Source organism: Tursiops truncatus, chromosome 6, assembly GCF_011762595.2.
Source record: "Tursiops truncatus isolate mTurTru1 chromosome 6, mTurTru1.mat.Y, whole genome shotgun sequence".
In the NCBI taxonomy this organism is placed as follows: domain Eukaryota; kingdom Metazoa; phylum Chordata; class Mammalia; order Artiodactyla; family Delphinidae; genus Tursiops; species Tursiops truncatus.
This window is the reverse complement of record NC_047039.1, coordinates 82,286,735-82,300,091: the sequence shown is the minus strand read 5'-3', so window position 1 is coordinate 82,300,091 and position 13,357 is coordinate 82,286,735. Positions and strand designations below refer to the sequence as shown.

The 13,357-nt window shown below is 46.1% G+C and overlaps 1 protein-coding gene across 1 annotated transcript in view; it reads left to right on the top strand.

Moving 5' to 3' along the window:
• The window catches only part of GABBR2 (gamma-aminobutyric acid type B receptor subunit 2), a 366,883-nt gene that overhangs the window by 187,902 nt on the left and 165,624 nt on the right, over positions 1-13,357 (top strand). The window contains exon 5 of the mRNA XM_033858335.2: positions 9,752-9,817. Within this exon, the coding sequence (XP_033714226.1) occupies positions 9,752-9,817 (66 nt within the window). The remainder of the gene's footprint in view (positions 1-9,751; positions 9,818-13,357) is intronic.

Genomic DNA, 13,357 nt, shown 5'->3' with positions numbered 1-13,357 from the left:
TGAGGGTGATGGTGGCCTCATAGAATGAGTTTGGGAGTGTTCCTCGCTCTGCTATATTTTGGAAGAGTTTGAGAAGGATGGGTGCTAGCTCTTCTCTAAATGTTTGATAGAATACATCTGTGAAGCCATCTAGTCCTGGGCTTTTGTTTGTTGGAAGATTTTTAATCACAGTTTCAATTTCAGTGCTTATGATTGGTCTATTTATATTTTCTATTTCTTCCTGGTTCAGTCTCAGAAGGTTGTGCTTTTCTAAGAATTTGTCCATTTCTTCCAGGTTGTCCATTTTTTTGGCATATAGTTGCTTGTAGTAATCTCTCACAATCCTTTGTATTTCTGCAGTGTCAGTTGTTACTTTTCCTTTTTCATTTCTAATTCTATAGATTTGAGTCTTCTCCCTTTTTTTCTTGATGAGTCTGCCTAGTGGTTTATCAATTGTTTTTTTCTTATCAAAGAACCGGCTTTTAGTTTTACTGATCTTAGCTATTGTTTCCTTCATTTCTTTTTCATTTATTTCTGATCTGATCTTTATGCTTTCTTTCCTTCTGCTAAGTTTGGGGTTTTTTTGTTCTTCTTTCTCTAATTGTTTTAGGTGTACGTTTAGGTTGTTTATTTGAGATGTTTCTTGTTTCTTGAGGTAGGATTGTATTGCTATAAACTTCCCTGTTAGAACTGCTTTTGCTGCATCCCATAGGTTTTGGGTCATTGTGTTTTCATTGTCATTTGTTTCTAGGTATTTTTTGATTTCCTCTTTGATTTCTTCAGTGGTCTCTTGGTTATTTAGTAGTGTGTTGTTTAGCCTCCATGTGTTTGTACTTTTTACAGATTTTTTTCTGTAATTGACATCTAGCCTCATAGGGTTGTGGTTGCAAAAGATATGTGTTACGATTTCAATTTTCTTAAATTTACCAAGGCTTGATTTGTGTCCCAAGGTATGATCTATCCTGGAGAATGTTCTGTGAGCACTTGAGAAGAGGGTGTATTCTGTTGGTTTTGGATGGAATGTCCTATAAATATCAATTAAGTCCATCTTATTTAATGTATCATTTAAAGCTTGTGTTTCCTTATTTATTTTCATTTTGGTTGATCTGTCCATTGGTGAAAGTGGGTTGTGAAAGTCCCCTACTGTGATTGTGTTGCTGTCGATTTCCTCTTTTATGGCTGTTACCATTTGCCTTACGTATTAGGTGCTCCTATGTTGGGTGCCTAAATATTTACAATTGTTATCTTCTTCTTGGATTGATCCCTTGATCATTATGTAGTGTCCTTCTTTGTCTCTTGTAATCGTCTTTATTTTAAAGTCTATTTTGTCTGATATGAGAATTGCTACTCCAGCATTGTTTTGATTTCATTTCCATAGAATATCATTTTCCATCTCCTCACTTTTAGTCTGTATGTGTCCCTAGGTCTGAAGTGGGTCTCTTGTAGGCAGCATGAATACAGGTCATGTTTTTGTATCCATTCCGCCAGTCTATGTCTTTTGGCTGGAGCATTTAATCCATTTACATTTAAGGTAGTTATTGATAATGTATGTTCCTGTTACCATTTTCTTAATTGTTTTGGGTTTGTTATTGTAGGTCTTTTCCTTCTCCTGTGTTTCCTGCCTAGAGAAGTTCCTTTAGCATTTGTAAAGCTGGTTTGGTGGTGCTGAATTCTCTTAGCTTTTGCTTGTCTGTAAAGGTTTTAATTTCTCCGTTGAATCTGAATGAGATCCTTGCTGGGTAGAGTAATCTTGGTTGTAGATTTTTCCCCTTCATCAGTTTAAATATGACCTGCCACTCCCTTCTGGCTTGCAAAGTTTCTGCTGAAAGATCAGCTGTTCACCTTATGGGGATTCCCTTGTATGTTATTTGTTGTTTTTCCCTTGCTGCTTTTAATATTTTTTCTTTGTATTTAATTTTTGATAGTTTGATTAATATGTGTCTTGGTGTTTTCTCCTTGTTTTATCCTGTAGGGACTCTCTGTGCTTCCTGGACTTGACTATTTCCTTTCCCATATTAGGGAAGTTTTCAAGTATAATGTCTTCAGATATTTTCTCAGTCCCTTTCTTTTTCTCTTCTCCTTCTGGGACCCCTATAATTCTAATGTTGGTGCGTTTAATGTTGTCCCAGACGTCTCTGAAACTGTCCTCAATTCTTTTCATTCTTTTTTCTTTATTCAGCTCTACGGTAGTTATTTCCACTATTTTATCTTCCAGGTCACTTATCCGTTCTTCTGCCTCAGTTATTCTGCTATTGATTCCTTCTAGAGAATTTTTAATTTCATTTATTGTGTTGTTATCATTGTTTGTTTGCTCTTTAGTTCTTCTAGGTCCTTGTTAAACATTTCTTGTATTTTCTCCATGCTATTTCCACAATTTTGGATCATCTTTACTATCATTACTCTGAATTCTTTTTCAGGTAGACTGCCTATTTCCTCTTCATTTGTTTGGTCTTGTGGATTTTTGTCTTGCTCCTTCATCTGCTGTGTGTTTCTCTGTCTTCTCATTTTGCTTAACTTACTGTGTTTGGGGTCTCCTTTTCGCTGGCTGCAGGTTCGTATTTCCCTTTGTTTTTGGTGTCTGCCCCCAGTGGCTAAGGTTGGTTCAGTGTGTTGTGTAGGCTTTCTAGTATAGGGGACTGGTGCCTGTGTTCTAGTGGATGAGGCTGGATCTTGTCTTTCTGGTGGGCAGGACCACGTCTGGTGGTGTGTTTTGGGGTGTCTGTGACCTTATTATGATTTTAGGCAGCCTCTCTGCTACTGGGTGGTGTTGTGTTCCTGTCTTGCTAGTTGTTTGGCATGGGGTGTCCAGCACTGTAACTTGCTGGTCGTTGAGTGGAGCTGGGTCTTGGCATTGAGATGGAGATCTCTGGGAGAGCTTTTGCCATTTGATATTATGTGGAGCCGGGAGGTCTCTGGTGGTCCAGTGTCCTGAACTCGGCTCTCCCACCTCAGAGGCACAGGCCTGACACCCGTCTGGAGCACCCAGACCCTGTTAGCCACATGGCTGTGCCAAGCCAGACTCTGGTCCAACATTGCCTATATTTTTGTTTTTAGTGTGCACAGAGGAGCATGTCCTAGGAGTCATTAACTTACTGACCTCCCTGGGCAGGATGTGGGTCTCATTCCACCATTGTTTTATTGTTTTGGGGCATGTCTCATGCTTCTATTGCATGGTTTTGTTGCTAGGCAAGCCTGCTTCCTTGAGTGATTATTCACTTACAGGGGTCCCCCATACTTTTTTCTTTTACTTATGATCCCTTAGTGGGATTAACTATTTAATCATTTGCTTTGTCCCTTTACTCTGTCCCTGTCAATTTCAGTTGCTTTATTGGCCTTCTGTGGAGCAGCCCCCAAGCCATCATTCAGGATTCAGACTCCAGGAAAATCTCCCTATTTTATAAGTCAGCTGATTAGCAACCTTAATTCTATCTGCAATGTTAATTCCCCCTTGCTATGTCACACAGCATATTCACAGGTTCCAGGGATTAGAACATGGACATCTTTGGGGAGCCATTATTCTATTACAGGAAGACCACAAAGATAGGTCTTGAGGGGAACTGTTCCCCACTTTGCTTCATGGGAAAGTCCTAGTGGGAATTACCTGCCCCCCCACGGGCCAGGAATCCAGCCTGACTGCCTGAACCTGAGGTTCATACCAGCACCCCAAGGGGATGCAAAGCTACAGGATAAATGTAGTGCATCTTCCCAGCAGGCCAGTTTTGCTCAGAGACATGGGAAGAAAAAGCATTATTTTTATCTTAAGATAAACATAGATATGTTATTGGAAGGCTAAATATACATGAATTTTCAAGATAAAATAATAAACTTTAAAGAAATGCCATGCTTTGCCAGTGGGCTGCTATGGGCTGTACCGTTTTTCACTCCCGTCCTTAAGAGTATATGTCTCCTGCTTCTCTGCTTTTAGGGACACTTCTGGAGAAGAAAAAAAAAAAGTCTAAGAAAGACTAATTTTAGCTAAATAAAAGAGAATACTCATTCTGGGTGTGGAATCAGTCTGTCAGAGCCAAGAGGGACTTTGGAAAACATCTTTGCTAACCCTCTCAGGCTTACCCCAGGTCTCACGACCAAAGTGGGGGAGTCGGAGCAGGCCTGGGCTTCTCACCACTTCACCAGTGCCCACTGCTCCAGGTCAGGGGCACCTCCCAGCCTGCATCATGGCCGGCCTCTAATAGCTCAGCCACCTTTGGGCTCATTGCACCTTACCCCTTTCTACAACGTTGAACATGGTTTCATTTGATTTTTCAGCAGCCCAGTGGGGTAGTGGGGTAGTGGGGTAGTGTGCGTCTGTAGGAAACCAGGAAGCTATTAAACGTAGGCTGAGACAGATGCAGAGATGGCAGGAGGTCAGTGTCAGGGTCAACCTTGATCTTCTAGCAGGACCCCACACTGCTGTCACAGGGAAGCAAGATGGGTTGCCTTCTGCTTTCCTGCTCTTTTAAATGCACATCAGCTGTCTTAATGTCTCAGGGTTACACTTGCTGCTCAGGTCCTTTGACCTCAAAATCCATAGGACTTTTCTCCATGAGTCATTGCTGCAGACTCGGTACTGAGCCCCAGCAGCCCAGGCCTGGTGGGGTTGGCCTTCTCAGCGTGGGAGGTAATATATAGGAGTGAGTGGTCAAATGCTTGGGCTCTGGGGCCAGACCCACATTGGGTCGAGGCCAGAGTCACCACTTCTTATCCCTGTGACCTGGTGTCTTAGGTTGAACTCCTTAGAAACAGAGCCTGGGATTCTTGTGAAAGAGATTTATTGAGAGTGGGCTCAGGAGAAGGGGAGAGAAGCAGGATAAGGCAAGAGGGGAGCTAGGCCAGAATGCCTTTTGGCTGGAGATGGGTTTAACCTGGCCTCATCGCATCTCTGGAGCACAGTCTGCACCACAGAGCTGGTCCCACCTTTCAGCAAGGGGGCTGGAGTTTTCTACCCATGTGAGTCAGTCACTGGCTGCTATGGGATGTGGGGCACAACATGGCCTTCTAGGGCCAGGAAGCTCCCCTTGGCTGAGGGAAGTTCTCCAGAGAAGGGAGGGAGCTGGTGGCAGCCCACCATCGCTGCAGCTGGGTTGGGTGCACTAGCCCCGAGGAGGGGATCCAGCAGGACCAACAGTGTCTGCTGTGCCTAGGAAAGTTGCTTAAGTCTTTGGGCCTCAGTTTGCTCATGAAACTATCCAGATGAGCATAATTATAGCACGTACCTCCTAGGGCAGTGGCTAGAAAGAGCTCGGGAGCTGTCATTTATTTTGACTCTGCTAGGATCCCGTGTAAAGTGGGGGTTTATACAGTAGTGCTTTGAATTGAGTCATCCTTCTTAAGTGTCATTTTTTATATGTGAGATTTTAGCTCCCTTTAAGGGCCCCAGAGACAAAGAGGTCCTAGACAACAGATGAGAGGGGCCAGGGAAGAGGAAGGGAAATCCACCCAGGGTTTGGACTGAGTACCCCTCCCCAGGCCTCCTGCCCCATGGCTGTTCCCTTCCATTTTTGCCCCCCATGGGTGTGGCCTGTTGAGGGTGTGAACATAGGTCTCTGCTACCATCCATTACCTTAGATCTAGCCCTCTAAGAAGAAGCTGTCATTTGTCTGATCTCGGGACATCTACTTTCACTCCAGGCGGCCCCCTGCAGAGCCAAGAGTCCATGGCAGGGCTTTTTGAGACCCTGCCCTCTGCCACGTTCCAGCTCTAACATCACAGCACCATTCCGCACTGTCATCCTTAGAGATGGTCATGGCTGTCCTCCCCTACCCCTGGCAGTCCTTCAACTCCCCCAAAGCCCTTTCAGCCATAGAGGAGAGTGCACTGATACCCCTGGTAGGGAGGTGGGCGGGCTTGGCCAGAAGCAGGGTCCACTGCCAACACAAAATCTCTTTCCTCTCTCTGGATTTTAAGGAAAACATACAAGTTATGCAACATTGAAAAGTGTGATTCTGGAACTTTTGTGAGAGTGTGGGTGTGTTAAAAACTTTTAAGATTCCCCCGATCCAAAATGTTTCCCTTCACCCCTGAATCTTCCAATAAATTGCTACTCCAGAAAGAAGAACCAGGCATATCCACACTTTTCATACTCTCAGGAGAACTCCTCTGCCCTGGGAGTACACATATCCCATTTTGAGAAGCACCTTCAACTCTTTATGCTGCTCTCATGGGCCCCCTAAGGATCCCAGTCCAGTCATATTTCCCATTATCCTCTCCCTACCCTGGGATCCAGGCTCCACCTGCACTGAGTGCTGGCTCGTCCTCTTTTCTCCCAGGCTTTGCAGCATCTTGCCCTTCTTACTCACTGTCTAGAGTCAGAGTGGGTGTGAATAGCTTCCTGCATCAGGCATAACCTGGCCCTGGATAGGCTCTTTCTCCAGGACCCTCTAATGGTCAGGGGACACCAAGGCAAGATTGCTGGTTTTGGGGTGCTGTGCTGGATTTGGGAAAGATTTTTGCCTCTCTGGGAAGGGGTTAACAAGATCAGCGATCCCTTGGGCCCCCATCCAGTCCTAAAAGTTTGGGAGCATAGAACCAAGTAGTCAATGCAACTTGGTTGTCATGGCAACAGAGACACTAAATGGTCCACAAGTGGCAGAGCTGTTTATTTATCTGTTAGCAGGTGGTCAGGTGGTCAACCATGAAGATGCGAGTCCCTCGGTCCATTCAAGAAATGAACATGGTGAACCCAACCAGTACCTAGGCCCTAGGCTAGCAGGATATTAGTGCAGTTGATGATAATAACCAGCAGATATTGAATAGCCAATGTGGGCCAGGCATTGTGCTTGTGCTTCACACAGCATTCATTCACTTAATCACACATTTAATACCTATTTATTGATATATGTGTCATGCCTTGTTCTGGGAGCTGGAGACCCAGAGATGGATCAAGTTATCCTCAGTCCAATGGGGAAAACAAACAAGTAGACTCAGGCCATGATAGAGGGAAGCACAGAGTGCTCTGGGCCCACAGAGGAGCAAATGACCACCAAGCCTAATGGGACAGAGATGGTTTCTCAGAGTAGGAATGCCTGAGCTAAGGCAGGAAGGGGGAGTAGCAGCTCTCCAGGCACAGCGTGTAGGGTGGGAGGGAATGGCATTCTGGATGAATGAACTTGTAGAAAGAAAGAAAGGGGACAGAGTGAGAAAGTGAATGAATGAATGAGTGAATGAATGAAGGAGTGAATGGCAGACCATTTAAGAGAACTGCAGGTAGTTCATTCTCCCTGCTGTGGAGGAGTAGCAAAAAATGTGATTAGAGAAATGAGCAGGAGTGAGTTGGTAAAAAATTTGGAATGTTCCAAGGAGCTCAGAGTTTGATCTGTAAAGCTCCAGGAGCCATGGAAAGATTTTACATAATCAAATTTCAATCTTGGAATGATCCCCTTGTGTGCTTTCTGGAGACTGGGTGGATGGAGCAGGACTAAAGGCAGGGATCCAGCTGGGAGGCTGTAGTGGTTCACCACGTAGGGAGTGATGGTGGCTAAACCCAGGGCAATGGGGCTGGAGACATGGGGGCGATTCAGGAAGCTAGTGAGCAGACAGAACCAACAGGCCATGGTTATGGCTAAGATGAGGAGAGGAGTGAATCTAGAATGGCTCCCAAGTTTATGATCTTAGGGAGTAGGAGGTTGACAACTCTGTTCTAGAGATGGACAATACAGGAGGAGGAAGTAGGCATGTTGGGAATGATGAGGAGTTCAACTTGAGGCATGTTGAGAGAATCCAAGTGGAGGTGTCCAGGGGGCAACTGGAGAAAAGTCTGGGCTGGGGAGAGAGACTTGGGAGTCCACAATGCTCAGAGGGGAGTTGTGGCTGGGATCATGAATGAGATTGCCCAGGGAGAGTGATGAGGGCAGAACTGTATGGAACACCAGCATTAGGGATGGGCAGAAAGACGAGGAGCTGATTGAGAGTCTGAGCAGGAATGACCAGGAGGCAGGAGGGAGCCAGGAGAGAGCACCACGGAAGCCAGTGGGTGGGTTTCATTACCATGAATCCTACAACCACTGGGTCAGGCAGGGAATATTATCCCCATTTCAGAGATGAGGAGATTGAGGCTCCAGGACATTAAGACCCAGGGTCATGTAGCTGGTCAGTGCCGGAGCTGGGATGTGAACCCAGGTCTCTCTGACTCCAAAATCCAATAAGCTGTTTCTACTATACCGTGTTTAGCAACACAGGGCTTGGCACAAAGTAGATGCTCCATAAATGTTTGCTGGATGGATGGATGGATGGATGGATGGATATGGGTAGGTGAATACTGTTAGCAGCAAGAAATGCTATAAAAAATTCAACAAACAAGCAGAAAGACCCTGGAGTGTGCCCGGGAGTATGGCCACAGAACAGAAGCAGCTTAGAACTTTCTATAGCATTGCAGCCATGGTGATGACAAAGGCTTGCCTTCCTTCAACTGCTCTGTTAATGATCTTTTAAAGTCCTTTCAGAGGAAAATTTTTTTTCTTCTTTCCATTCTTGCTTGCAAACGAAGGGTGATTTTAGAATCCAAGTCTTTTTTATTTTGCTAAAGTACATGATGAGTAAAATGGCCTCCCAGTCAGCACTTTCCAATTTTGAAAGATGCTAAAAACTGATCTTTAAAGGGATGTTTCTCTTCTTTATGCATCAAAGAGCTTTGAGGCTTGCTGGAAAGGACGGGGTAAATGGCAGCAAGGTAACATCACCTGCAGGGCTGAGTGTCAGTGCGGAGGGCAGGACTGGGATGGAGCAAGTGTGTGGGCCGGGGCCTGGCTGGTTTCCTGGAGGCTACCTGTACATCCTCCTTCTGCCTGTTCTATATGGGGGCAGGGCAGGGTCCCTTCCCCTAGAAAGCAACCGAGAACCCCTTACCCTGACCCAGGAGGGAGCCTCAAGCAGACACTCAGTAAATGTTTGTTGAATGAATAAATGAGTGATAGGACCCATGGTACAATATATACCTATTAACCATACTGAGATATTAAGATAATAAGTAACCATTTATAGAGCTTTTGAATATAGATTTTCCTTTGAAATAAAGGGAGAAGAATAGGTTGGGAGAAGGTTATAAGACACTAATTCTAGCTGGGTGTTTACTCTGTGCCAGGAACTATGTTAAGCACTCTATGAGGATTATCTCATTTAGTCCTCTCAGCAGCCCTCTAAGTACTGCCATTATCTGCATTTTGCAGATGAGGAAATTGAGGCTAAGATGGGAAAAGGAGCCACTTGAGGCCACCCAAGTGGAGCTGAGATTTGAACAAAGCTGAGAACTCAAAGAGACTCTGAAACTTCTTAATTGGGAAGCTCTGTGGACTCGAGAAAGGTGGAAAAGTCTAGAATACTAGAGGGGGAGGGGGTGTTGGCTGGAAACCTGTTTCCGCTGCCAACTCCCCTGGGGACCTTAGAAGTTACTTTCTCTCCTCTGGCCTCAGTTTCCCTATGTGTAGAGTGAGGACGGAGAGCAGACGCTGTCTCAGTGCCCCGGAGCGTTTGCCTGCTCTTGTTGGAGGAGAGCAGGGGAGACAATGAGGCTCCTCAGAGCCTTTAGCCTCCAGCCCCAGGGTTTACCCACGAGACCACGCAGGGCCAACAGCAGTAGCTGAGGGAAAGCTGGGCCCAGAGAGAGCCATAGATCCAGGCTCGGCTGGGCTGGGGGGTGAGGTTTTGCCCTGCCCACCCCCTCAGGCAGAGCTCTTGCTGGGGAGCCTGGGGCATGTGAATGATCCCTGCCCGCTGCCTCGAGCCCTCTGGGCTGTGCCGATCACACGCTCACCTTCACATCGTGTCCTTCTGTCCACAGGGCAACGACGTGCGGATCATCCTTGGCCAGTTTGACCAGAATATGGCAGCAAAAGTGTTCTGTTGTGTAAGTAACACTTTGGTTGTGTCATGGATGTCTTTGGGGAGGTTCATGAAGCGTTTTCTTGCACTCAGTGTCACTGCCTGGTCCTTGAGTGGACCGGAGTCTGGGGTGTTGGAAGCAGAAGTGTTATTCTCACTGCTCTTTCATCTTTCCGTGGAGCTAAAACCCCAGGACTCAGAACAGTGCAGTTGTAGGAGGAACCAGGAACCTCAGTTTACCAAACCCACTGTCTTACCATTGCTTCAGCGCTGCCAGCTAGTTTTAAGTCTCCTCCACCCAGCCTTGCTTAATGGAGCAGTGCTGTGTGCACCACACAGAGGGAGACACCAGATTCCAGGGCGAGACCGGGAGGCCTCAGACCCCTTCCTGCCCTGTAAGCAGGGCTCAGAGACTCAGGTTTAGCACAGACCGTCAACTGTTCAGTATCTACCACTGAATCCTTTTAATTGTCTGGTGTGTGATAGGTGACAAAGTATATTCTTAAACCTTATCTCACTTAATCTTTCCAATAACCATGTGAAGCTACTATTGTTACCCTTGCTTTATTGTACCCTACTATTGTACCCTTGTTACAGATAAGGAGCTAGAAGCCTAGAGAGGTGGAGAAGCTTGTCCAAGGGTTGTTTTATGGCAGAACCGGGCTCCATCCCCATTCACCTGATTCCCAGTCAAATCCTCTTTTCTCCACATGATATTCTTTTTTTTTTTTTTTTTTTTGTGGTACGTGGGCCTCTCACTGTTGTGGCCTCTCCCATTGCAGAGCACAGGCTCCGGACGCGCAGGCTCAGTGGCCATGGCTCACAGGCCTAGCCACTCCGCGGCATGTGGGATCTTCCCAGACCGGGGCACGAACCCGTGTCCGCTGCATCAGCAGGTGGACTCTCAACCACTGCGCCACCAGGGAAGCCCTCTCCACATGATATTCTAACCTGAGCATATGTAAGAGTTCTAACACAGGGACTATGTCTTTCCATTCTGATGCCCTGGCTCACCCTCCTCCACCTCAGGGTCAGGAGAGAAATCAACAGAATGAGAGCCTAGTTACATGAATTGTCTACCCAATAAGCTCCTCCTCTTAGACTGAGGTTATTCTAGGTGCGGTCTCTAGTGATGAGCCACAGGCCTCTGTTTTCTTTGACCTTTTTTCAGTAACTTGGATGAGATTATAAAAATAGGCGTATAGGAATTTTAGAAGTTGTGAAATATGTTGGAAGATAGCCAGGGTGTAAAGAACCTTAACAAGCTGGAATGTTTAATTGAATTCAGGAAGACTAAATCTAATAGTCCCAATATAAGGTTATATTAGAACAAATTGGGCTGCCTATGTCCAAGATGATAGAGGTATAGCTGAGGAGTACTGTACGTTTAGAACAAAAGAGACTTTGGAGTCTCAGTTGACCTCAAGGTTACCGTGAGTAACCAGTGTGAGCACAGCTTCCAGGGAGCCGAGGTGACCTCAGGCTGCACGTCCACAACTAGGGCGGGTCGTCCCTCTGCTCTCTGCTGGAGAGACCCCACCTGGGGTATCCTGCTCAGCTCCTGGTGCCCCATTTCAGGAGAGATGCAGAAACTGAAAAGAGCCCAGGAGTAAGGAGAGAGCAGCGACCGGAAACCATAGTCACCCAGGGATATTTCCTCATGAAGGCCCAGGAGCAAAGTGGGAACCGCCTGATCACCTTTCAAAATAGCAGGGAGGAAGGAGAAGCTATAGGCTGACATTTCAGGGGACGCTGCGTGAAGCTTAGTGCTCAGGAGTCAGTCAGCTTGGGCTTGAACTACTGGTCTGCAGCTTAGTAACTGAATTTGGGCTTGTTGACACTTTCTGAACCTCAGTTTTCTCATCTGTAAAGTGAGGATAATAATAACACCTGTCTCATAGGATTGTTGTGGAGCTTAAATGAGCAAAAACACCTTGCATAGTGGCTGACGTACAGTGAGCCCTCAGCAAATGTCAGCAACCTTTTTTTATTTGTTTATGTAAGGTCTCTGAGGATGGAATGGACCACCATTGGGCTGACGAATTTACTAACTGATGGACTTTCCTAGATTGTGTTAAGCATCCTGTGTCTCAGTTAAGGGTAATTAAGGAGTATTTCCATATGAAAATCTAAGGAGGAACATGAGAAAAATTGAAAAAAAATGGAGCAAATTGATTTAATACATTTTATTTCAAAAGTCATAATACTTTGCATGTTACCATCTAAGGTCCAGAAATGGCCCATTTAGAAAAGGAAAACAATGCTCCAATTAGAAGACATAACTTTTTAGAGAAGAAGCTGGGTTTTTTGGTTGTTTTTTTTTAAAAAAAACCCAAATTTGTTTATTTATTGATTTTTGGCTGTGTTGGGTCTTCGTTTCTGTGCGAGGGCTTTCTCTAGTTGTGGCAAGCCGGGGCCACTCTTCATCGTGGTGTGCGGGCCTCTCACTATTGCGGCCTCTCTTGTTGCAGAGCACAGGCTCCAGACGCGCAGGCTCAGTAGTTGTGGCTCACAGGCCTAGTTGCTCCGCGGCATGTGGGATCCTCCCAGACCAGGGCTCGAACCTGTGTCCCCTGCATTAGCAGGCAGATTCTCAACCACTGCGCCACCAGGGAAGCCCCCTACATATCCCCAAGACCTTGCAAATAGCTGGCACATGGTGGATGATTGTCGATCAATTAAGGAAAAGTAAATTAATAAAAATGATCTGTGAAGTTGCCACACTGAGCACTGGCCATCTCCTGTTTGCACAAAATGCAGACAGACCTCCTATTTTTTTCATTTGTTTTTAGTATTTATTTCTTTATTTATCTTGGCTTCACTGGGTCTTAGTTGCAGCACGCAGGATCTTTTAGTTGCAGCAGGAGGGATCTTCTTTTAGTTGCAGCATGCAGGCTCTTAGTTGTGACATGTGGACTTCTTAGGTGCGGCATGCATCCGGGATCTAGTTCCCCACCCAGCAATCAAACCTGGGCCCCCTGCATTGGGAGCACAGAGTCTTACCCACTGGACCACCAGGGAAGTCCCCTCCTGTTCTGATTTGAGCCAAACCCTAAGCTGAGGCGTGGCTGTGATTTCCCTCCATGCTGTGCACTGTGGTTATTTTCTGAGTGGCATTTCCAGCAGCATGGTTTCTATTTCAGAACAGACGGCATGGCTGTCTTCCTCTTGACCCAAAGCCCCAGGCTGCTTGCCTTCTACACAGCACGGGACATCATCCCACCTCTTCATCCCACTTTCTTCTTCCTCTTGGACTTTGGGTATCTTCAGATGGACTTTTTCTTAGAGTCTTTGCTGGCTGCTTTATTCACTGAGTGGTTTCTCAGAAGTTTTTGGTTGGGGGTTTATTCCGTGTGTCAGACCATCAGATGGATCTGCCTGTCAGGACTGTCAGTCTTATCTGGTTAGGAAGGAGTTCTTCTGGCAGGCCTGGAAGGTCCTGAGGAGAGTCTTCTCAGTGTCCTCACACTGAATCAAAACTCTGGCGTGTGATGGAGGGAGGGGCTGCTCGGAGCAGAGACCCTGGGAGAGAACCTCTCCACCCATGTCAGGGTCAGAGCACAAT